We start from the raw sequence: 24,550 nt of genomic DNA on the forward strand, positions 1-24,550 counted from the left end.
CACATATTTCAGTTTCTTTTCAGGACTTCAGCTTGGGAAAACTGTAGCTTGTCAGAGAGAGAGAGATGGCTAAAGCAGACATACATTCATTAGAAAGGGTTTGACTTCAGTAGAAGCAACCTCATCTACACAACACCAAACATTCAGAGGAAGTCATATGCAAAAAAAAAAAAAAAAAAAAAAACACCAAACAAACCAGCAAGAAGTTAAAATTTTGATAATATGTTGGGGATTGCTGAGTTTTTTACAGCTCTAGTAGTCTGTCTCCTGATTTTGCAGTTCCTAAAGCTGCAGTGGATGCGTACCCAGCTTCCTCCAGGACCAGTTCCCCTCCCCATCATCGGAAATTTGTGGCTGCTGGACTTCAAACTTCGCCGCGAAACTCTCACTCAGGTACTTATTTATCTCTGTGGTTAAAAATCAGTCTGAATCTATTTTAACTTAAATGGTACCTTGCATAGGAGTAGTCTAAACTTGTAATTACTCTTTTTAAGCCTCAAGCTAGATTATCAGCCAATTTCGAAGTATCCAAGGATGCTACGTTATGCAAAATATTTCTGAGTAATAAACATGATAATCACTTTACTCCTTGCTATTTTCTTTCTCTTTTGGATACAGTAACATCCATGCATAACATTATCACAAGCACTGCCAATATCACAGTACCCCACTGACAGTTCCATTCTCTATTTCTGGGTTGCTATCTAGCCCTGTAAACCACCTCTAGTAGAACTTCCTTTGCCCGACACCAAAGTCACTGGAAAGTCTCCAGGCCACGAGCAGTCTGCTCTCCATTAGAAGACCAAACATATTCTCCAGACTTACTCTTTTTTTCTGATTTGTACAGGAAAAAGATTCATTGTCTGCAGTAAACAGAACTAATACAAAATTTGATTGCTATTATGTTCAGAGCATCATTCTTTTCTAAACCAATTAAAACTATTTTTAAAAGTAAGGAACTTGCTTCTAATTATTTTAAGGAAAAATCAAGCATGATCTGAGGAAAGAATAGAGAAAGTAAGAAAAATTATGTAGAAGCTATAGGAAAGAATGCAAAAATATTTGCTTTCTACGGAAGACAGAGGCAAGAAAATAGAGTAATTTTGGTTCATTAATAAAACAAACACAGAGGATTTTGCCTGTATTCATTTGTTCTTTGACTCTGAGCTGACAGAGAAGCCCTGTGCTTCTCTTTCTGTGAAATTTTCAAAGGCGGTTTTCTGGGAGATTATCTTCTGTTCCCAAAGCACATTACAACAGAAGGCTAAATTTTTCTGAAACCTGTAATTCAATTAGGTGTCGGCAAATGGGTTTAGTTATTACAGAAAACTCCTACAATTAGTATTTAAGTGTATGGATTCCCTGATTTATATTTATTAATTTACTGTTATTAACTCTTCAGTTAACCAACACCTATGGAAATATCTACACATTGTGGATGGGACAGACACCTATGGTCATACTAAATGGATACAAAGCAGTAAAAGATGGCATCATCACCCATTCGGAGGAAGTTTCTGGGAGACCTCTCACCCCATTCTACAAGGATCTGATGGGCAAGAAAGGTACAAGGTGTTACACCATACTGAAACACGAACAAGGTGTAAAGAAAGACGCTTTCCTATATATACACACATACATGAGTTACTGCTGTACAAGTACATAACTGGGCTTATGCAGCAAAAAGGTTCTGTGCAGAGCACATTAAGAACAGGAAAAAACAAAAATTCTCCACTTATGAAGGATGCGACTGACTTTTTTTCTTCACAATAGACTCAAAGGAATATTAGCCTATGCCCTTTGGTTGTATCGCTTCTAAAGCAGAAGACTGTTAATGTAGAAGACACTTACAGACAAAGCTTACCAAAACCCACTACCACTCAGTTTCCAGGGCCATGTTTATAGGCAGCTATATAGCCAGGAGTCATAAAAGCTGAAGTTAGAGACCAAAAGTCAGTATCTGAAAGCATGGTATCTTCTTTGGTAGTGAAATACAACCTAATCTAAATCAAATTTTGCCTCCTGCAGTGAAAGCATTTCCCTTCCCAGCAATGAAATAAATGTGTCTGTCTTATTCAGGTATTTTTCTGACAAGCGGGCACACCTGGAAGCAACAGAGACGCTTTGGCATGACAATTATAAGAAGCCTGGCACTCGGTAAGAACAATCTGGAGCATCAAATTCAAACAGAGGCCTGTCACCTTGTGGACATCTTTGCAAACACAAAAGGTAAATTCACTAGAAGAATAACGCTTAGAGCTTTTTCTGAAATATGGTAGGCTAGGGGAATAAGAGTTTCACAATACATTTTCACAATACAGATATTTTTCATATTAGTGGGACTTTTACTGGCTTCTTAATTGCATTCTTCACAAAAAATGTTTTGTCTGCACAGCGGGCAACATGAAATTGTTTTTTGAAATAAGGATAGTAAAAAAAAAATGTTTATTATCAACACAGTCTTGGGGACAGCTGGTAACAATTCTTACATTCAAGAAGTATAGAAAAACCCTATGTTCTTCTCCATAAAATAGACAATTTGTGACCTGCTGCAAGTCATTCTAGGACAGCAAGCCTTTAGGATTTGGCAGAGGAAAAACCCCAACACAAGGAATGTATCATTCCATTGTCCAACAAAACTTCTTTTTAAGGTTTGGATGAAATGTTAACCAATAGAATTGTAGCAAGATGCCAAAACAAAGCAATTAAATATAAATATTCTGAACAGCCAAATCCCTCACCCACATCGTGTTCCATACTGATGTGAAAACACAGAGAAGTTGCCTAAGGTCTCACTCCAACTCTCCTAGCACCAGACACAGCAAAACAGCCCATCGCTCTTCTGAGAGCAACATACTCACAGATCTTTAAAATGTAAGCTATGAACAAACCATTGACTCCGAGTCCCTGCACAGCCCAAACCTTCACCTTCCATGCAATCCTTCCTCAATTTTAAACTCAGTAACTGTATTTACTCTTTCCATGAAGGACTACAAGCATTGGACTGAAGTCAGAGAGACATAACTCACCGTTTTCCATAGTAGTATAATTCAAAGGTTGTCCTGGCCATTGAAATGTGTACTTAATTTAATTTTTTTCTGGATTTAACCCTTTTTAATGGGAGCTGTTTTCTATCCTATTATCCCACTGCCTTTCCAGTCTGTGGGAAAAAAATATATATATAGTTGAATTGTTAAGCTGTACTTGAAAACCAAAAGGAAACAAATCATTTCAACATGACTAAGAAATTAAAACTTTAAAATTGTTGTTTCCTCCAGATTTGAAGGCATATGTTCTAATTAATTGTGTTTTCACAGAACCCAGACCACAAGTCAAAGATGGGAATAGAAACCTAATGTTTATCTTCCCAAAACCAATAATCACTGTAACTGTAAGAGTAAAAAGCAGATGAAAATAAATATTTCCTGCACTTACCATCCATACAGTTAATTTGTATGAGAGTTTACTTGTGCAAAATGTACCTAAAAGTAGTCTGACCTACTATTATTTTCACATGTTTTAAAAAAAAAAAAATTTTCCTCTTCTTCATTTTTCTCACTGTAGTCTATTCAGAAATATTCATGGTATCTCCTATATTCACAGGCAAACCTTTCGACCCCCACACCTCCATTTTCCATGCTATTGCAAATATAATTTGTGCTGTTGTTTTTGGTCATCGCTTCTCCAGTGAGGATGAATCTTTCAGCAAGCTTATCAAAGCTGTTTATTTTGTGATCTACTTTCAAGCTACTGTCTGGGGCAGGGTAAGAATCTAATTTTTTTTTCTTATTCTTAAAAGTTCATTTGCACTTCACAAGTCAAAACATACAAATTAAAAGTCAGTGATGATTATTCCCAAACAATTCCATACTGTTATTCTGAGAGCCATTGTGCAGTAATAAATTAATACATACCTTGTACGTGTCATTACTGCCTTATAGTCCTTTCTTATATCAGTAAATCATGTGTCCTAAAATTTAAATTCTAAATCATCAGTAGTTTTCACAGATTTTCAAAATATGTATTTCAAATGAGTAATCATTTGTAGAGTACTGAGTACATAAGGTTCTTAAATCTTAAAATTAAAGCAACTTTTAAAATTTAATTTTCATTCCATCTTGAGAATACATAAGTGCAGTTAATAAGAAGTAAGCCTTCAAAGTCTTACTCTTTTGAGAAGATGTCTTGCTTCTCACGTAATTCATATTACCAAGATCTGAGTTATTCTGAACTTCCTATAAGATACAGGTGACAACTTAATCACATAAAGAAGAATATTTTTAAGTTCTTGAAAGCCTAGCTATTTCTTATGTCACACAGATTTTGCCACACTGGCATTCTATAACCCTATCACTTTCATACAGAGATGCTTTAAAAAAAAATCAGGGTAAAAAAAAAATCAAGATTGAGAAAATCTGCTTGTGAGCCAGATTCAGCCATCAATTACCCTGAATCACCTATTTTCAGAAGCCCCTGTTGCATTATTAGGTATGCATCCAAAAAGTAAAATAGAATCATTCTCCTGTGACCTGATATCCACTATTACACAATGTTGATATTTTGGTCAGCTGATGGGGATGGAGAAGTCTGTACCGGCCAATAGATTCCTAATTGTGGGCCATAAATAAAACAAAGGCTCCGCTAGTAGTCCTAGAGACTGAAGTCCATTCACAAAACATACACAATATAAAGAAATTAAAATAATTATTTTTCCCCTCAACAAATACACATGCCAGTTTCTCCCGGAGGAAAGCCTTTTAAGACTGAGAGGTCAAGTCAACTTCTGTACCTTTTCTGTCTTCAACCTATCTATTAAGGATAGAAAGTGTGGTTATTGAATATTGACAACTTGATCACAGCAATTTAGACTGCTGCATATTACTAACAGCTCATTAGCAAATATCAGATAGTTTTTCCTCAATGCCAGTTCACTTAGAGGGCAATGTAAAGGTTTCATAATCCCTCTCTGAAATATAGCATAATTTACATTGGAAGGGACCTCTGCATGTCAGCTAATCCAACTGCATGTTCAAATCAGGCCTAATTAGATGAGGTTGTTTAGGGACTTGTCTTGTCAAGTCTTGAAGTCTCCAAGGACAGAGATTTCACACAGCCTCTCTGCGAAACCTGTTCCCAGTATTTAATCTCTCTCTCTGACTTGTGCCTATTTCCTCTCATCCTAATTAGGAGCCCATGTGTTGCAGTGACTTGACAGAGTTATCAGGAAATCAGAATTGGGTTCTCAATTTAAACAAGCTATATTTCTTCCTTTTTGTTTAAAATCCCAGATGTACGATGCTTTCCCATGGCTTATGCACCGTCTCCCAGGGCCTCATCAGAAAGTGTTTGCATACAATGACTTCATGCACAATTTAGTTATGAAGGAGGTCCAGACTCATGAGAGACAGAACGCAGGTGATCCACAGGATCTCATTGACTTCTACCTAGCTCAAATAACAAAAGTAAGTATCTTGCTGTTCAAGTAACTGCTAAGGAATTTTTATATACATTCTTTATTTGTTTAGCACTGAAGATCTCTGTTTTGGTGGGCTGCTCAATGTTTTCAAACAATGACAATGTCTACCTGATGGATCTGCTTCATAGTCTTCTTGTGACTATACCCCACAGACCCAAGATGACCCAACTTCTACATTTAATAAAGACAATATGGTTCAGACTGTGGTTGATCTTTTGCTGGGAGGAACAGAAACAACAAGTACCACCCTTCTCTGGGCACTGCTCTATATGGTACAATACCCAGAAATACAAGGTGAGCAAAAGCATTATCAGAGAGAACCGCATTCAACATTACATCATAATGAACATCATTAAAGTGTATTAGCTCAAGCACTCACAATACATCAAAATAACCCTTAACAATGAATATGAATGGTGGTATATCAACCATTGAGATCTAGAAAATGAAAGTTTAATAAATGAAACAAACATGCTTTCCCCACCGGTTCACTAAGAAGCAACACTATCAGAAATTAGGAGTAGCCACTGTTTTATCTCACTAGAAGGGGATGGCAAAGACAGAATGACAGGCTAAAGATATTTCATACACAACGTAGTCTCTTCCTAACCTCCAAAGAGGAAAAGCTTTAAAAAGACACCTGCTCTGATGTGCATTTATAAATATTACAGAAATTACAGCTGTAATTTCAAATTTTAATCCTGTTTTTGAAACATAGAACCGTATTATCCTCATCACCAAGTGGGATGTGTCTTAAGTGAGAGATCATCTTGTGCTTTGGATACACGCACTTTCTTGATCAGTTGAAACCAACACAGCAGTCAAACCACATGCCAACGCATTTCATAGCAACATAATTTCTTTTCCAGTCCTGGACCATACTTGTACAGAAATTTGCTTGAAAAAAAGGGTTAAAAAGTTAAAATATTTTCATTTCTCTTCAGAAAAAGTTCAAAGAGAGATAGAAGCTGTTCTGGAACCCTCCCATCTCATCAGCTATGAAGACCGTAAAAAATTGCCATATACAAATGCTGTGATTCATGAGGCTTTGCGGTACAGCAATGTTACTTCTGTTGGGGTCCCTCGACAATGTGTGAGAAATACAACTTTGCTGGGTTTTCACATCAAAAAGGTACAGAGTATACCTCCATGTTTCTTAAAGCTTTGAGCTATTAATATTTAGTACGTGACATTAGCTTCTACAATTCCTAACTTTGGATAAGGAGCATGTGGTAGCATGTCACAGGCATGAAAAAGCTGAGTGCTCTGAACCAGGGCGCAGTTTATATTAGCAGACGCAAAAGAAAGCTTGGGAAAAGGCTAACAGCACAGGTAGCAAACATAAGGAAAACTGAAGTCTTTCTTTCCACTAGTCAAATATGGATCATGTCTGGGCATCAAAGCAGACCACGCGTTTTAAGGAATGATGAAGAAATGAGGTTTAATGAATACCAAGCCAGCTAACTTTCACATGTAAGGGAGCAGCCTGGAGCAACCTATGGTCACCCCTGACAAAATAAACAAACATGCACACACACACACACACCCCACATGCTTAGGATGATGGCAGCTCAGTACAGCAACAGATCCGACAGGCTCGTTGGCATGATATAAATGTCCCATAAAATTGATCTGATGGAATTGAAAGATCCAATAAAGAGTACCCAAAAAAAAAAAAAAAAAAAAAAAAAAGGAAGGTGCTATGATTAGTCTGGCAAGTATGTAAAACAATCCAAGCTCCATTCTAGCTTAGACATAAAGACACTTCAGTAGTCCTGACATATAAGATAACTTACACAAAGACAAATGTGTAATACATTACGACAAACAAAAGATAGAAGGGTTTGTCATGCCTGGATGTGCACAGAAGACCAAGCTGAATCCAAACAGTGGGCTGCAGGCACAGGATACCATACTATCTGTCAGAGACAGAAAGTAAAGAAGAAGAAAAAAAAAAAAAAAAAAAAAAAAAAAGAATCAGTCATACATGGGAAATATAATCTCTGCTTCTTCTTGCAGGGCACGCTTGTATTGCCAAATCTGCACTCCGTTGTGTATGATTCTGAGCATTGGGCAACCCCTTGGAAGTTCAACCCAAATCATTTTCTTGCTTTGGATGGCAACTTTGTGAACAAAGAGGCATTCTTACCTTTCTCAGCAGGTAACATCCTGATGTTTGAATATTCCTGTAAATTCTAAAATTTTAAAAACATACTTTTATAAAAACGTATTTGACACAAAGATTTAAACTCTGGTGTTCTACTGTAAGAGCCACAAATATTGTCTTGCATTTTATATTTTTATACATTGAAACAGAGGGTAAGTATGGCTAAGAGACATAAAGCCATCTTCTTGGTATATGTATGGTTCCTACTACACGGGTATCTGAGCTGCTTTGTCCCATATGTATTAAATCCTAGTAACACCCTCAAATCAGAAAATCAATTTATTCTCACCTTACAAATGGGGAACCCAAAGACAGAAGTAATATGATTTGTCAAAACATACAGAGAAAATCTGTGATAAAGCAGGAAAACAAACCTCAGTCTCCCAAATGCTACAACTAATAGCCTAGCAACAGGTTCTCTCGTATCTCCAGAAAACTAGCAAAATTCAGTCTTTTCAGTAGAATATTATTAGGCAACCAAAAAATTTCTAACTTTTCAAAAGCATGTTACAATGTACAACTTACCTAATTTACTATGCAAAACACAGTAATACAAAGACATGGGAGGGAGGAAAAAAAAAAAAAAGAAAGTAAAAAGCAGTATAAAACATAATTCAGAGAGCTTCTCCAGACTACCGGTTTCTCCAATAATCCAATTATGAAGAAAACCAGCACAAAACAGGAAGCTGGTGTTATTTACAGAAAATTAAAATACAAAAATTAAACAATAAAACCACTGGAAATCAGCTGAGGGTTTTTTATGTTACTGTGACAGATTATACTATTATACATTTATTGTAGATAAAAAGCAAATAGCATACTAAGTAATGTACAAAGCAGATAAATTAAACACAGTAAATCCAGGTTTTAAAACCATTTGCCCAGATTGCCTGTAAATCCTAAAGTCATATTTGCAAGCCAGGTACTTAACATCTTACCTCCTTTACTCACCAAATGTCCACCAGTTTACATGAATCCACAACTGATTTAGGCTACTATTTCAACCTAGGCATAGGAAATTTTCTAACTTGCTTTGGTTGTTATCCATTTATATAGACTGAGTATTTATATATCCTGATTATGTATCTTTTTTTTAGTCTGGAATATGTAGACATCCTAAAACACACTGTGAAAATAATGCATCAAGTTGAGTCACTGAGTCTATGAATCACTGCACACGCCTACATTTCATTCCCTTAGCTAACGTATCTGCTCCTGGACAGTGTGAGAGAGGATACTTGGCTATAAGGACCCAATATATCCTCCTTAATTTCTGTTGAAAGAAGCCTGATTACATCCTTCTACTTAGCTTCAGAATTGAATCCCACAATGCTCCAGTCCTCCCTCCTCAACCACCAAAGACAAGACTTTGAAGAATATAAAACCTTTTAAAATCTCTTAAGAGAAGCAATTCATGATTCTCACAGAACAAGAAGCAGAAATGAAAAGGAAGAATCTCATACATGCTCTAGGGAAAGGAAAAAACCCAGCACCAAACAACCAACCAAAAAACCCCCCCAAAAACCCAAACAGTCAACACAGAGGTATACAGTTTCTCCGTTAAATATATGCTTCCCCCCACATTCCCCCCGCATCTTCTGTCCTTAGAGAAGAAATAGGAAATTATTGTCTTACATTAACAGAATTTATGGAACTCAGTAGAATTTTGTTTGAAGTTCTTTTTCAGAACTCAGCTATACACAACTAACTCTTCTCCCCTTTCTTCTGCAGGGCACCGTGTATGTATGGGGGAACATATGGCACGAGCTGAACTGTTCATCTTCTTTACCAACCTGCTTCGGGCATTCAGATTCCAGCTTCCTGAGGGAGTAACAGAAATCAACCTGGAGTACATTTTGGGTGCAATACTGCAGCCACATCCATATAAACTCTGTGCTATTCCACGCTAGTCTGCAACATACTATAGTGCAGACGGACTTCAATCAGTAATTGCAGATATTTTAAAACCACATATCACTTGTATTCAAATGTAGGTAGCTCAGCATAGCAAATTAATAGAGTGTTTTTATTTAGGAGGTCTGACCTCATATAGCTGAGCTTTTTGAAATTAAAGTAAGCACACTTGCTGAAGCTCATATCTTAGGTACATACAAGTATACATTAATATGTTACCAAAAAAAAAAAAAAAAAAGTATTTTCACACTCACAGTAGCAATGAATTAGATGTAGGATTTTTAGAGAAGTGATCTGTTATCAAGCATAGTACCTTGCATATGTGCTGCCAGGTACCACACTCTTTAAACAGCACAACTGTTCCGATGCAGCAAGGATGCCTGAATAAACAATAACTTTCTTCAGTATGCTGTTACTCCTGTGTGTTCACAGAAAGTCTCTTCCTACACCCTTTTGCAGAAAGTAACTGAGTATACACACTTAGTGTTGACTCCTTTTCCTTTCACACACTCATAAAGCATTATATATTGTAGTACAACCTTCACACATGCATAAATGATTGCAGAATGGCAACTCTTATAATCATAGTCCATTTAAAAATCCTTACACTTTTTTTCTTTACTTCCTCAGCATCTGTTTCCTATTTTATCACAACTCTGGATCCAGGTGCTTTCATGAACCTTTCCTTCTTCTGTTTAGAAACACTATTATATCATCCAATAATTTCCTATTTGAAGGGAAAGAAACAACCTTTCGAGAAATTAAGAAATAAACAAAGATGCCAACACTTGTTAAAGCAGGCAAAGCAAAGATTTATTACTCATGTTGTTTTCTTTTGTGGTCTCATCATTCCACAACAGATATGGAAAGTTTTGACCACTTAAAGTTCAGCTGCAAGCATCCTAGATGCTTTGAATTTTCAAAGTGCAAGAGGAACAAGCATAAATTATGCTAGGAAGTAGTTAAAAGCAGAAGTAGAATACTACATATTTCTCAGACAAAACTAATGGAAGACTTGATTCTCCTCTCAAGTATGTCCAATTATTCCCTTCCATTTGTTGAAAACCCCAGGGTTCTAACACACTGTAAAGTTTGCTATTGCAGAATAAATGCAGACTTGACATCATTGACAGTTTTCACCTTTTTAATAAAAGACATAAAACTTTCAATGTTACTCCATTTTTAATGAGGAAAATATAGCATATAAAAAATCCTCGTTGAATAAGAAATACTTTCAAACACAAATTAAGAAAAAAAATCTCTTAAACTTCTTATTTCTTACAGTAAGGGCAGATCTTGCATAAAACATCTTAGAGACTTACAAAAGCAGTCTGACATGATAGTTCATAAACAAAAGTTTTCAAGTCATCTTTTTTTCCCTTTGTGTTGCTCATTAAAGAAAAACTCAAAAAATCTTTCTTTTCAACCCACCATTTGCATGGTTCAACAAAGGGTTCATGATAAAGTGCTCAGCAGCATGACTGGCAGTGTAGGATACAAACTTTGACTTTCTCTGCTCCAGTGTATTTTGATGATTCTTGAGGTATGTCCTACCTGAAAAAAAAAAGACTCCAGTTTCTTTCTTCTCTGTTTGCCCCTTTGGGTCTCCCAAAGTTATTCTGTAAGCTTGACTTTTTTTTCCCCCCCAAAATATTATTTAATTATGCACATACGTTTTCTGGTTTTCTTCTAAAACTGTAGCTTGGGTTAAAACATGCACACATTCTTCACCTGTATTTTTGAAGAACTGAGGTACATTATGAAGATTTTCTGTACAATGCTGGTTCTAAGAAACATGGGAAGAACAAATATTCAGAGTGTACATGATTAAGGAGGTATTTTTACAAAGAAGTCGTCGTAGGCTTGACAGTTGGTACCAGTGAAAAACAGGTTGGCTAAGAGTATTTTCTTGTTACTCCATTTAAAACTGAAAACAGCAAGAGGTGAGGTATTCCCCGGCTTTCTGATGTTTCTTGAAATGACAGTGTGAGAGTTCCAGATTACCTTTTCATCACAGTTGTAAAAGAGATCTGTAAGAAAATGCATATCTGATCAAGCAAAACACAATACCAAAACATTAAACAGGTGGCAATAATTTGATCAGAACAGCTTGTACACCAAGAAGGATTATAACAGTAGGATGCTATATGGGCTGGCTGTAAGGAAACAAATAAAAAAGTCTAAACTCTAGTGTAGTGAAAGCTAACCTTTGGATTGCCTGTTTGCACTTCGTCTCTTTTTGCTGTGTCTCTTAAGTCTTTACAACATTATAGTATCATTAGAATTTTTAAATCTCAATACATAGGATCCCAAATTAATAACAAAGCCAATCAGATGGAGGAAGGATACAATATATAATTAAAGCTAGCAGATCTATGGCGACACCAAGAATGAATACATCAAAATACATCCAAATGCATAGAAAGGTGTTTACACTCTTAAAAGCAAATGTAAAAGTCAAGTCACCTACTCATCAGTAACAAGCCAGTTTCTCACAGACATGAGGTAGGTGACTGGGGAATGATTTGAGGGATTAAAGAATGACTTTACAAAATAGCCATACAGAAGCTTCTGTATATCTGAGTGGTGTGAAAAGTCAGACTGTTAGCTGCTAACATGCTACTTTTCTGGCTGAGAAACAAAAACCCAAACTGCTTTTCTGATTATCAGTTTGCAGCAAGTAAATGAGAGCATTCCACTAGTCCAGTCCACTAGTCCATGACTCTCTGCAACACCTTTAAAACAACTGAAATTAAAAACATATCACTTACTTCTTGCAATACTTGTCCAAGCGTCTCCCGGCTGTGAATGCGCTTCCTGTTGAAAACCACAACCACACTTATTTTTGCACAAAGCACTGGGGGGAACTTTTAAACTCAATCCCACTTCAAAAGGAGAAGACTGTTATGCTAAGCTTTATTCTACATCCTTATGTAATCTCAATGCAATTTTATGAACTCTTAATGCAATCTTGTGGAATCTACAAAGTCTGATTCAGACCTGTTACTACTCTCATCAGGAGGAACTACCTGTAATAAGACCTGCAACAGACTGCAGCTTCTCAAAAAACCTTGTTTATTAAAAAGCTTCGTAAAATTTCAGCATAAATCCTAGCAACTGAATATCAGCTATGTCCAGATACTATAGTGCCATCTTCTCCAGCGCTAGACATCTATATCTGGACATAGCTGATATTCAGTTGCTATAGTGCCATCTTCTCCAGCGCTAGACATCTACTATTCAGTAATTGATGCAAGAAGACTACAAATACTTTGTTTTACTCTTTCTTCCAGCATAGTCAAAGCAGTAAGCAGTGCTTGCAAACATAACAGCAATACAAAGACTTTAAAAAAATATATATATTATTTTCTATCAGAAGTGAGATCATGTCACTACAGCTGTTGTTTCTAAACATCCTGTAATGCATGCACTAAGAATACTAGAATTGCAAATAGAAGGCAACATATTTTTACCTGTCTATTTTGGTTGCTATGACCACTGTAAAATTGCCTTCTGTATTGGGCAAGTATGTAGAAGGTATAATTACGTAATTTCCTGCAGGAAGCCTGCAAAGTTGGCTTACTTCCTGCGAATAGCAGTGAGGTACGCAGCTAACCAGCGGCTCCAAGTGTAAAAAAGAGGAAGTATGTGGCTTCCAGCTGCTGTTAGGCACCTGCAAAAAAAGAATGAAAACATACCTATCTTTTCATATATTTCAGGCCTCACAAAGTTAAATTCCTAGTATACCATAATATAGTATGTTCCGGATCTATTCCACCCCAAATACTTGCTTCTGTACAGAGCTATATGATAGGGACAGGAAGGCTTCCAAAAAACCCAAATGGCAGTATTAAGTATAGACAAATCATTCCTACCATGTTTGTAGACAATTTATACCAACCCACTACCCACACAGCTCAAAAGCTTTTTCTATTGTCTAATCTCACTCTTCCTCACTGCAGCCTAAAGCACTTGTTTTTCTACTCATGGAAATGGTCAACAGACTACGTCCTTCAACTTTCTAGTGGCCATTGCTGTACTAAAAATTCATATTAGACTTCTCCTCAGTCTCCTATAATCATGAAAAATGCCATTCTTCCAATTTTTCTTCACATATTGTATATTTGAAGCTATATGCTTAGCTAGCACTCCTAATGCTCAACTTCAGACTCTCCATTTAAGCAACACTTCTTTTTGAAGCACGTTTTCTGAAAATAAAGCTAGCTTCCCCTGCAAAATAGCCACCTAACCTGAAGTTTCCAATCCTGCATTTATGCAATTGATCACTGGCACATAGATGCAGAACCAGTAATTTGTCCAAATAGTATCTTGTTTTGTTTCAGATCATCTGTTCAACATATCTGACCTTTTGAATTCTAATCCTTGTCTGCACATCCAACACCACAAGTAAATGATTATTAGAGATGAAAAAAAAAGTTTTCATGATCAGTTATCAAAGAGTCTGGTCCTCGATCATTAAGACACTGAGAATTCTTTGCAAATCCTCGAAAGAGATCATAATTTCTAAAACTAATTTAGGACATTGGAAGTATTTAGTGGAACAAATTATCTGGTTATTATGCTACCCAGCGTGTAGTTACTCTGTTTCTCTCACAGGCATTACTTCACAAGACCAGCCTGTGTTTCTCATAGAAGCAGCACATCCCTTGCCAAGTGCAAGGAGCACTGCACTAACCGACAGGCTTACCTTCACACTTGGCAAATAAGCAATCAAATTGACCAGAAGAAATCTTACCTGGAAAATATGGAAACCTATTGGACGACACTTGCTATCTTGGCAGTGCTGACGGAGGGTAACTTTCACACTGCTTTTTCCTGGTCCTGCAGGAATGGAGAGGGGAAAGCAGGGATTGATATGGAAGGAGGGGAAGTTCCTGCTACCTCCAGCACTTTGCCCATTTTTCCAGCATCCATGCAGCTGCACTATCTCCCATTCACCTGCTGGGAGTTCTTCACAGAGGGCAGCATCTGCAGGTGGTGGTTTTAGCTCACTATCAAATGTAAGAGAGAAAAGAAACTAAATGTATAAAATCTGTATGATTTCACAAAATCTAGAACACCCACTCACAAAAATGAGCTAGCATTACATAAACTTACATAAACACAACTCCTCCAAACTTTCAGCACAAAGAAAAAGAGAACTGTACAATTCACATCCTTAGGTAATTCACAGAGCTCCACAAGAACAACACAGCACATAAAAACCATGCACTAAAACCAGGTAAGATTTTTGAACATCCATGAAGTAATGCAGCTGACACGTTCTTCCTCAATACTCTTGTATCACTTTCAAATAGGACAAATGGCACAACTGACAGCAACTTCTGGAGCATCTCAGTAAGTCCAAAGCATGCATTTCCTTATTTTGTGTATTCACTATGTCTTTAACCAGAGGAAACTACCATTTTACCTCTGACTTTACCTCTAACATTACCACTGTAATGTTAACCTGTATTTCGATCCTAGTCCGGAAGTGCTTTTCACAGCCATATGAACAATTTGGTATATTAGCAGTTGTGCAGTGTTTGAAATTGTATTTCAATGTAACATCTCCCTTTATTTCCAATTTTCCAGTTGAGAACATACAACAGCTGTTATGTTATCGTGTGATTGCCCATTCTAGACACATATCCAGGCTGACACCTCTGTTTCAGTCTGAGGAACTATTATACTTAACAGCAATACTAGAAATTTTAACCCATCGTTGAAAGTGCAACATGCTGTACAGATGAGATATGCCCAGAAACCAAATACATTGCCAGTAAGAAGTACGCAACTTGCACCCATACAGCAAAATTAGCCTCATAATTTTGCAGACCTTTATTTGGTCTAAAACTTGATGCCATCTTCCTTCCAAATTCCACAAGAGTAAATGATTAATGCATGTTCTGGCTTTGTAGCGTGATTTGCCAGCTTCTCTCCAAGGAGATAGGAGTTGATAGTGTACTAACAGAAAATAAAAAAATTTTAACAGCTTTTAAACATGTTGCCAACAGTACGTTTTGCCTCTGCGTATAACTTACTTGGTGCAAGCTGTTAGACAACCTCAGATTTTTTCAGGTTTATTGAAAGAAGGTACAACTTTGCTGACTCCACACAAGTACTCATCATCGTGTCTTCTTAAGTATTTATTTCAAAACTATGGTCACCAACACAGAATTGGTCACAAATAATTGACTTTAAAGTGTTGAGATAGCTATGTAGTCTGCTACAGTTAAAAAATTAAAAATCATCAGAAGCTACAAAACTGATATTCCTGATATTTTCTATTGGATAAGCATTGTTAAACAGAAGGAAAAGATTGTTCCAAGCCTACTAGAAAAGTCTATTTTGTGTCACAAGTTATGAGGAAAGATCAGCTATAGCATAATATACAGTGATCCTTCCAAGAATTTTATCATAATGCTGGTAAACTTCTTGAGGCCTTCACAATTAAGAAGTTCAGCTCTATTGTCACTGTTGAATGCTTTAATTCAAAAGCAATTCTTCGTTCAGCTAAAGAAGACAGCATAAACGTCAGTGCTATTTTCCAGACCTGTCCTGAAAAGATGAACCATGAGCACTATGTCATCCGAGTCCACTGCTGACACTCCATTTGCATTTGAAGCTGTATTGCTCACTAGGAACAATGTCATACATCAGGCAACCTGTTAGTATGGGTTTTCCAGCATACACAATTAATACACTGCTCTCCTTTTCTGTCACTGATTGCAATAACAACAGCTTCTTTTAGCTTCTGTCGTACATCTTTGTTTCTTCTGTACGTGAAGAAAGAACTTCCATATATTGAGAAACATGTTCTGCAGAAACCTATTCAGTTCTTTTACAAAACACGCACTTTCTCAAAACACTAGGCTGCAGTTTAGAGTCACGATGCTACTCGTCTGACTACTTCTGACTGGTATTGTAACAAGAGGTAGTAGCAGCTTCGTGAAAAAAAACAAGGAGATAGAACACTGCTTACATGAATTCAAAGACAAAACAACACTGTTACTTGGCACTCCACACAACTCTTCAAAACACTTTTAGCATTTACATTTAGTGCTATACTTCATATATTTGGTTATGTCAATGACTAGAAGAAATTTTCTGTTTCATTTTAAACCTACCTGAGAGAGATCCTTCCCGTTGAAAATACACGAAGCAAGAAATTCCCTACTGCATCTTTCAGAAAAGTGCTGGGAACAACAAGATAAAACCCGGGCGAAAGGTCACAGCATACATGCACTTCTCTATCATAGGAATGGCAGACAGTACCTACAACTGGAGGAGCAGAGAGGGTCTTTGGAAGGTTAAATCGTTTCTTCTCCACCTAAAATAGATGCATAATGACGCACAGTGTTTTAGGAAAAATGAGAAGTTTTCAATAAAACAGAAATTATCAAATATTGTTTACAACATTTTTAAACATGTATACATTTACAAAAGGAAACAAGTAAGGAGGAGACTATCAACAGATAAGCTGAACATCAAAGAGGAGTAGGAAGAGTTAATATTCAGGAGGAGTAAATTTAGGAATAGTCATCAAATACTCAGCCTGAAATGTCATGCGCTAGTTTGGAACAGTCCCGAAAGTTCTACTTGGTGCTCAATTATAAGAGGAAAGTACTAATTCATTAATAGTTTGTACAGGCAGTAACTGCACTGAGATAAACAGGATCATCCTAATGTAAATCAGAAATATAAAATGCGTGAACAGTTGAATCATATCACTGCCATAGGAAACTAATGATTTTACTCTGATGTTTCAGTAATGCTTTAAAACTTCTATTTGCAAAAAGAAAAACGTCACTGCCGTATTACCTTCCAGACATGCAATCCCACAGCCTGATAATTCTTCCCCTGTATGCCTTCAGTCAAAGATAGATTTTCCTCTGCTAAGCGAGTCAGATTTTTAATTCTTCCGGCCCAGTCAGCGCTGTATTCCCTATGTTTCTGCAGCAGAGCAATGCACACCTCGCTCTTTTCACAGACTCTCAGCCAGAACTTGGGGTTGGTAGGGAAGCTGCTGTTGTTACGGCAGCCACCTGCAGACTGTCCTCTCACCCAGGATCCAAAAAGATTCTGCGAGTGATACAGCACTTTCTCTAACAAAATAAGAAAGCCGTGGTGCAGATTTTAGACACTAGAGGCTACTTAATTTTATACAACAGATATATGGCAGAGATCCCCCAGCCCAAGAAAACATGCTGGTTTAGCCCTGACGCTTTCTCCAAGCAGATATTCATGACCAAGATTTTGAGAGGCATGAAGATAAATGCCACAACTGGTAAGGGCAGATTGATGACATGAATTTTACAAGACACTGTTTCCAGAAATCTGAAGTTTATCTCCCAAAAAAAAAAAAAAAAAAACACACCACCAAAAAAAAAACCCACAAGGCTGTCCAGAACAACAGCCTTCTAGATTGACTGATTAGTGTTCTCTAACAATTAGCAAGTAACTAGATGTCAGAGAAATATCGAAGATTCCTCTAAAGATCTTCAATTTCCTCTTGTCCCTCTATTCTTCCCAGTAGAGACAGAAAAGGTGTATGGGTCTAAAGGAGAGGGAATGACTGAGAAAGAGTGGTCTAGTTGCAACCATTTGCGATTCAAATCAGTCTTTCCAACTGACATAACATTATTTGTATGAGAAGACATTTTCTCATTCCACACCTGTGTAGAGGCTCTGAAGTTGTCCTTCCTCATTGACTGGAAAGCCCATGGTAATCTCATCAAATTCCCTGAAAAATTCCTCTTCATCAACCCAGAATTCTCCCTCCTGGATCTGTGAGAGCAGTTCTGAGGCAACTACTGGATCTAGCTGGCTCCATCCTTGACCACTGCACATAAGACAAAAGTCAACGTTTAGTTCTTTGCCCAATAAAGTTCCATAACAATGTTCTACCAAATATCCTATGGAGCAGGACAATAAGAAGAGGTTTCTTCATTTTATTGTCAAATACCTGCATTGAGAATTTCTGTATACATGTTGCTAGTCAGCGAGTGGGGTAACAGAAAGTATGAATCGCAACATACCAAAGAAAAATTAGAAACAACTTAACACTAGAAAGGATACAGCAGCAGACTTTTAGGTGAAATAGTTACTTTGCTTACTGCAAACAGTACAGTCCCAAGTGTGAGAGCAAAACAAAGATTTTAACAGCTGTTAAAAATAGCAACAAAGAAAACCCCACAAGCTGCAGAGTGACTGTTCAGAAAGAATTTTAATGCTGTATAGAGAATATCAAAAAACACTCTTGGTATGAAGCAGCTAGTTATCCCCATGAATACACTAAGTCATGATAAACCAAGAATTTAAACACCTCATTATTTAGGCCCCATTAAAAGCCAGTACTTTCAACATTTTTGATTGTTTCACTAACAACAAAGAAGAGTTCTGCGCTTGAATAAAACAGGGCTCTAAGGCCACACAGTGAAATGCTATCTTGCAACTACATCGCAACTTATTGATTGGCAAAGAAACTGCAAGAGACCAAGTTTACAACCAAAAATCTGCCAAAAGAAAAAAAAGATCTACTTAAGTCTCAATTAATCTGATTAAGCTATCTTTTTAACTCGGAGGGGAAAAAACCACCAAAACTATTTCTCTAAAATGTTTATTAACACGATGATATTGTTACCATATTTTAATGCTGAAAGCTTGCTCCTTGGGTCAAGAATTGCATGTTCTTTTGTACAGTCTGAATATGCTAACACTTTTCAAAATAAGGTAGTAGGGTCTTCCCTTTCATTCTTGTTATTTTGTTATATGAACTCCTAAACATATTTCTGCATTTTCTTTAAAACAGATCTCCTCTTTGTAGCTACTTGATTCCAGCTTCTCCTACTCATATTGATCTAAAGAAATGAGAGCACAAAAGCATCTTTCCTTCCGCTATATTTTGTTTGTCCTTTGCTTGTCTTCTGCAACTGAGACAAGATCAAATGAGAAGGGCAGAGTAAAGCCGAGTGACTACTTACAAGTCACAAACACCTTACGAGCAAAGATACTTAGATCAACTGTAGAACAAAAAAATCCCCACAAAAATCAGAGACAGAAAACAAACCAACATCTTAAGCCTATCTCTATGAAAAGATGCAATGCTTTGATAAACCAAAAAAATATTCGTTATTAAAAAAATTTAGATACAAAACTAATAGATCAAAATAACTAGCCTTAGAACCAACGAGCTACATGAACTACTGAACTCTTTAAAGGACTGCATACAAACCGACATCTCTCTCCTCAGCCATAGCCTATCAGCAATATTCGCCTTTGCAATACATAGATATGCTTTGTGCTTCAGAACTTTCACAAATGATTTTCCAAGTGAAAATAAACCTACTCACCCCTCACACCAGGGACCTCTCCAGCACCGCCTCCCCCAAGGATTTCGTATGCGTAATAGGAAGATTTCCTTGCCTGACACTTCAGACAGACTCAACATGTCTATCACAATAAATGCATGAAATTCCCCTAGTTCACTTGCACCTGAATAGGAAAAAAAAAAAAAGCATTTGAAAGCAGACAAAAAAAATCCTCTGTATTTTACAACTAATGACATTAAACTACCCTGTGAAAGAAGGCAATTTTGAGATAAAAGGAAGTTATTTTTAAATCAGTATAAAACCAGCATAAAAATCCCCAAACAGTTCATTTTAGTTGTGACTACATATAAATAAAAGTAAATAAAATTTTAAAGTGTATTAACTCACTACTTTATCTCAAACATGTACAAATTCTCAGTGCTGAAATTCATTGGGATTTTTAAGCTGTTTTATTTTTGGGGGGGTTGAGCGTATGTGTTTGTTTTTGATAACTGACAATAGCGGTACCCAATATAAAAAACACGCCTTGAAAGCACCCTCCATCCTGAACCCATCATCTTTAAACCTTTATTTATCCAAAGTTATGATAAAATTGCACCATGAAACTGTTACGGTAGTAGAATCAGCTCTATGCATTTTCTGGCTGCCTTGTGCTCTGAACCCTGTTAAATAGAGACATTTACTTTAAAAATGTCTAGAACCTTACTATTACCTTGTCTGGAATTGAGGACTGAGCAGCTTATTACACACTGTTCCTTCAAATTAATCAATCTTCTAAACACTGCTTTCTCCAAAACCATGCCAGTCTTCTCTTTCTCCAGGTTTCTTCCAGGGCCTTTCAGGGTCCATCTTTCAGCAATTCCTCCAGTCAGGTCAACCAAAGCATCAGCCACCTGTCCTGCCCACAACTGTTCATAAGATCCATGCACTCTGTTAAAAAAAAAAAAGTTTCTACAAACATCAGAACTAAAGAAACATGGTTCTTACATATTTTCAACCCAACCCTGTATCACAATCATGACTGCACCCTACCTCATATCCCCAGGTAGGCAAGAGAAGGCACATACTATTTTATTTATATAGAATACATCTAAAGAATATGCAAGCCATCAGACATTCCACTGTTTGATGGGAAGCTTATTACAATTCACTCCATCCTGTATAGAAACAGCTCTAGTCTACTACTAGTCATTTGTACCTTTTTGTCTGTGCACTAGATAGTCTTCCGTGATATGCTAACTGCATTCTTTATTAACAATAACATTTCTTCCTCTTCTTCAATTATTTTTTGTTCACTCTGCACAAACAACCAGAGTAACGGTTCCTTCAACAGTTTAAGTAAACCAAGAGACTACCCTACCTGATGCAGTGGACGCAAAAGATAGCAAAGAAATCAAGACTATAATAGAATTATAAGAAAAGATAGAACAGTAAGACTCTACAGAAAGCAAAGAATATCTTTCAAACCTACAGATAAGCTTTAACATGCCATTGCTGCTTCATAACTTCTGTTCAACATATCTGCAGTCAAATTACTTCACACTTAAAAGTCTTTTTCTGCCCTCTGCTGGCAACCACACAATCTTTCGTCTGAGTTCTTTTGGACATTTGATGCCTATCTTACCAGTGCATTTTGTCTCCAAATTATTTTGCCCATCTGGACAGTATTTTGATGGATGTGTCACAAAACATCAAATAGCTGCATTTTCAAACACATTAACAATACAGTTGTTTCTTTTCAAAATAATAAACTATCAAATTAAGCAAAAAGCAGCAGTGAAACTCACAACCAGAGTCTCAAATAGCATAAACTTATTAAATGTTGTTGCTTTCCATGAAAATATTTGCATGCTTTTTGCTTTTCATTGAGCTCTCAGCTGCCCTCAAATGCTGCACCAGTAAAATATTTGTCTTTAATAATTAGATGACCAATGGATAGTGACTTAATGAACATCATTTAAATCCTGATAATTCATTACAGCTCTTACTTTTCATCATAATTCTCTCCCTATCTTAACTCATACACAACTAGAAACACACCTTATAGACCTACAATTTAAAGGGCGACTTCTGCACAACCCAGCATGGGAAAGCTAGCAGCCGCCGTACTTGAGATTGAATAATATACAGATCTATGCCCAAAGCAGTCAGATAAAATAAGCAAGCAGAAGGTATACAAGTGTTGTACCTCCGTTTACTTCCCTCAATAACAGTGTTTACATACTTTGCATAAGCTTTTTCCAACAGGGGAAGCCAAAACAAATCCTCTGTCTGACACTGGGAAAAGCAGAGTTTACCACCAAGGCAAGGTAAACGATCATCAATGGTCACTTCCACCCAGTGTCCAAACTGCCAGACTCGACAAGTGAAACAGCCTTGATAGGACTCATCTGTCCAGCTGGGCTGACCTGGAGGGATTACCTACATGACAAAAGCAAAAAATCAAAACAAATACTTTTTTTTTTTTTTAACAAAACCAATTTAAAATATGCTGAATATTAACTGTAATAATCACAGAAAAAAAAATCACAACAAAACCAGTGAAATTAAGCATAACAAAACCGATAGTCAGTTTTGAGGCCTGACATTCAAGAGCAACATACAAATGTAAATTAGGTGAAGAAAACTTCTGATATATGGAAAAGAAACTTCTCTATACCTTATTCAGTAGGTATTTACTCTTCTGCAAAGCTACACAGGCACACAGGAACCAACAATCTCCCAAAATTCCTTGTTTCACTTGCACATCCTGCGGATTGTTTGAAAATAACCGAGGAGTAGAACAAATGTCCTGAAATTAAAAAAGGGGGAGTTAAAGCCAAAACCTGCAATATAGTCTAAGGAATTCTGTGTTTCAGGGAACAGGAGGACTCTAGAGACCTCTCACAAAATAAGGGAGTTTTTACCTCTAGAACAGTTCCTCTTCAGACACAGCCTAAGCAAGCAATAACAAATTACTGCCTTGTGGCTATTTTGCAGGTACTTTATGAGAGGCCAATCTAGCTCCCACACTTGTGTAGTAAAATCCATATCACCAACAGGTGCAACCTTAGCAGAGGCACCAATAAGCAAAAGACAACATAATTCACCAGCTCCTTCCTAGACATATGATCAAGTGTGATAGAACTGATGCCAAGCACATTGCACTGCACATTACAAGTTACAAAAATCTCCAAATTAGCATAAGAGAAAAACCTTCCCTAGGGCAAACAGAAATAGATTACATGGTAGAGAAAGAGGTAGTTTCAGATACAAAGTCCTGAACACTTCATTGGATCTGAAAGTGAGTTTTTAAAATGGTTCTTCTCTCACCTGTAAACACTGCAAGAGATGGAAATTAACTGATCAGCCCTCAGCAGCAATCAGGTGTAAGGTAGAAAAGTAGAAAGTTGCACACTGGGCTCCGTGAAGTCATTTGTTTATCAATTCTATCTGATAATCAGTAGCTCCATCACTGTTCTACAACCATCCCCAGATGAAGGGGAAAAAACCAATACCACTAAAAACCAGCATACTTTTGCTCTCCATTACATTTTTATAGCCTTTTATCCCCCCTCCACACAAAGGCATTATCATAAATACTTCACTTTAAATTAACGTACTGCAGATATGCATTCTAAACTTTTAAGCCATCACGCAGCTTGCTCTGAAACCCAGCTGTAAGGTTAAAAGCAATACAAGTCATACAACAAGCCTTAAAAAAAGTTTTCTTTCTTGTTATTGAAAAAATCAACAACTGCAAAAAAAAAAAAAAAAAAGCCAAATCCTTCTGGAAAGCTCTAAAATCCAGTTATTTGTTTTCAAGATTTATGCAATATACTGAAAAAATTGGGAATAATATGATGGTATTTTTTAACTTGGTATACATATTATTTGACTAATGAAATATATTTATGATAAAATATCTGAATTTCTACTAGCCAAGAAATGTGAAAGTTCTACATCAGAATTTAAATCAAACCTACAAACAAGCACCCAGATTTAACTGTAACATATATATTGTTAACACTGACATATGTTGGTTTTATCACTTCTGTATTTCTAAACACTTAAAACACCCAGAAGCAGTCATTCAGTGCTAAATATCATTTACTACCTTAAAGTCCAGTTGTACTAAAATCACAGGCTTTTACATCTTAAAACTCACCTTAGGTCTCAGCCAAGATATCTGGCCTCTGAATTGAGCAAGCGGGGTACAATAATCAAAAAATATAGAGGTATCACTGGCTGGAAACGTGGGGTCTGCATAAAGGTCTCTTTTCAATATTAGTTGCTTTTTCTCTCCCAGCATTTTCAACACAATCCTAAGTAGCTTTGCCGGCTATTTCCACGACTTTATATTGCCAAGCACCAACCTAGAATGCAAACTGAGCATTACTTGGGAACCATAACTGAGAAACAAATAAGCAGGACAAATTTATTTAGGAACAGAAAGCTTCTCACCCTTTCCACGGAGCACCTTGACCCACGCCATTGCTGGCTTCTTTCGGCACCTGATACCACCCTAGAGAGCCTCCGCTCTGCTGGAAAAGAGAAAGGAGGTGTCAGAGGGTCCTGGGTACAGTCCCTCCACGCAATAGGCCCCAAAAGGAGACCTACACCCAGGAGCCCACTTAGATCCCTTCCCCTCCCTCCACAGCAGCACACCACCACCCCCCC

General features: G+C 37.0%; 2 protein-coding genes across 15 annotated transcripts; one reads left to right on the top strand and one right to left on the bottom strand.

Annotated features, from left to right (window-relative positions):
* The first annotated feature begins 222 nt into the window (after positions 1–222).
* On the top strand, positions 223–9,553 carry LOC104122281 (cytochrome P450 2J2). The gene is made up of 9 exons (XM_009634382.1): positions 223–393; positions 1,403–1,565; positions 2,080–2,229; positions 3,604–3,764; positions 5,289–5,462; positions 5,629–5,770; positions 6,421–6,608; positions 7,496–7,637; positions 9,375–9,553. Exons 1-9 carry the CDS (start codon positions 223–225, stop codon positions 9,551–9,553), a joined length of 1,470 nt encoding a protein of 489 aa, XP_009632677.1.
* CAPN10 (calpain 10) lies at positions 9,379–24,494 on the bottom strand. Of its 14 annotated transcripts, XR_004841389.1 has the most exons (17): positions 24,335–24,494; positions 24,039–24,246; positions 22,551–22,682; positions 22,116–22,312; positions 20,604–20,821; positions 19,913–20,054; positions 18,236–18,402; positions 17,382–17,665; positions 16,688–16,890; positions 14,314–14,569; positions 13,141–13,230; positions 12,329–12,374; positions 11,562–11,587; positions 10,989–11,111; positions 10,165–10,284; positions 9,871–9,937; positions 9,379–9,464 (listed from the first exon to the last, which is right to left on the bottom strand). XR_004841389.1 is itself a non-coding variant. In XM_035889963.1 (15 exons), exons 2-14 carry the CDS (start codon positions 24,180–24,182, stop codon positions 11,013–11,015), a joined length of 2,004 nt encoding a protein of 667 aa, XP_035745856.1. In that variant the 5' UTR covers positions 24,183–24,246; positions 24,335–24,494; the 3' UTR covers positions 9,837–9,937; positions 10,989–11,012. The 14 variants fall into 14 exon arrangements, 11 of the variants coding, with proteins under 11 accessions (XP_035745856.1, XP_035745857.1, XP_035745855.1 ...); XR_004841390.1 differs by lacking the exon at positions 10,165–10,284; XR_004841391.1 differs by lacking the exon at positions 9,871–9,937 and having other exon boundaries at positions 9,395–9,464.
* Positions 24,495–24,550: the final 56 nt, after the last annotated feature.

This window comes from Egretta garzetta, unplaced genomic scaffold (genome assembly GCF_000687185.1).
Source record: "Egretta garzetta isolate BGI_Z169 unplaced genomic scaffold, ASM68718v1 scaffold172, whole genome shotgun sequence".
NCBI lineage: Eukaryota > Metazoa > Chordata > Aves > Pelecaniformes > Ardeidae > Egretta > Egretta garzetta.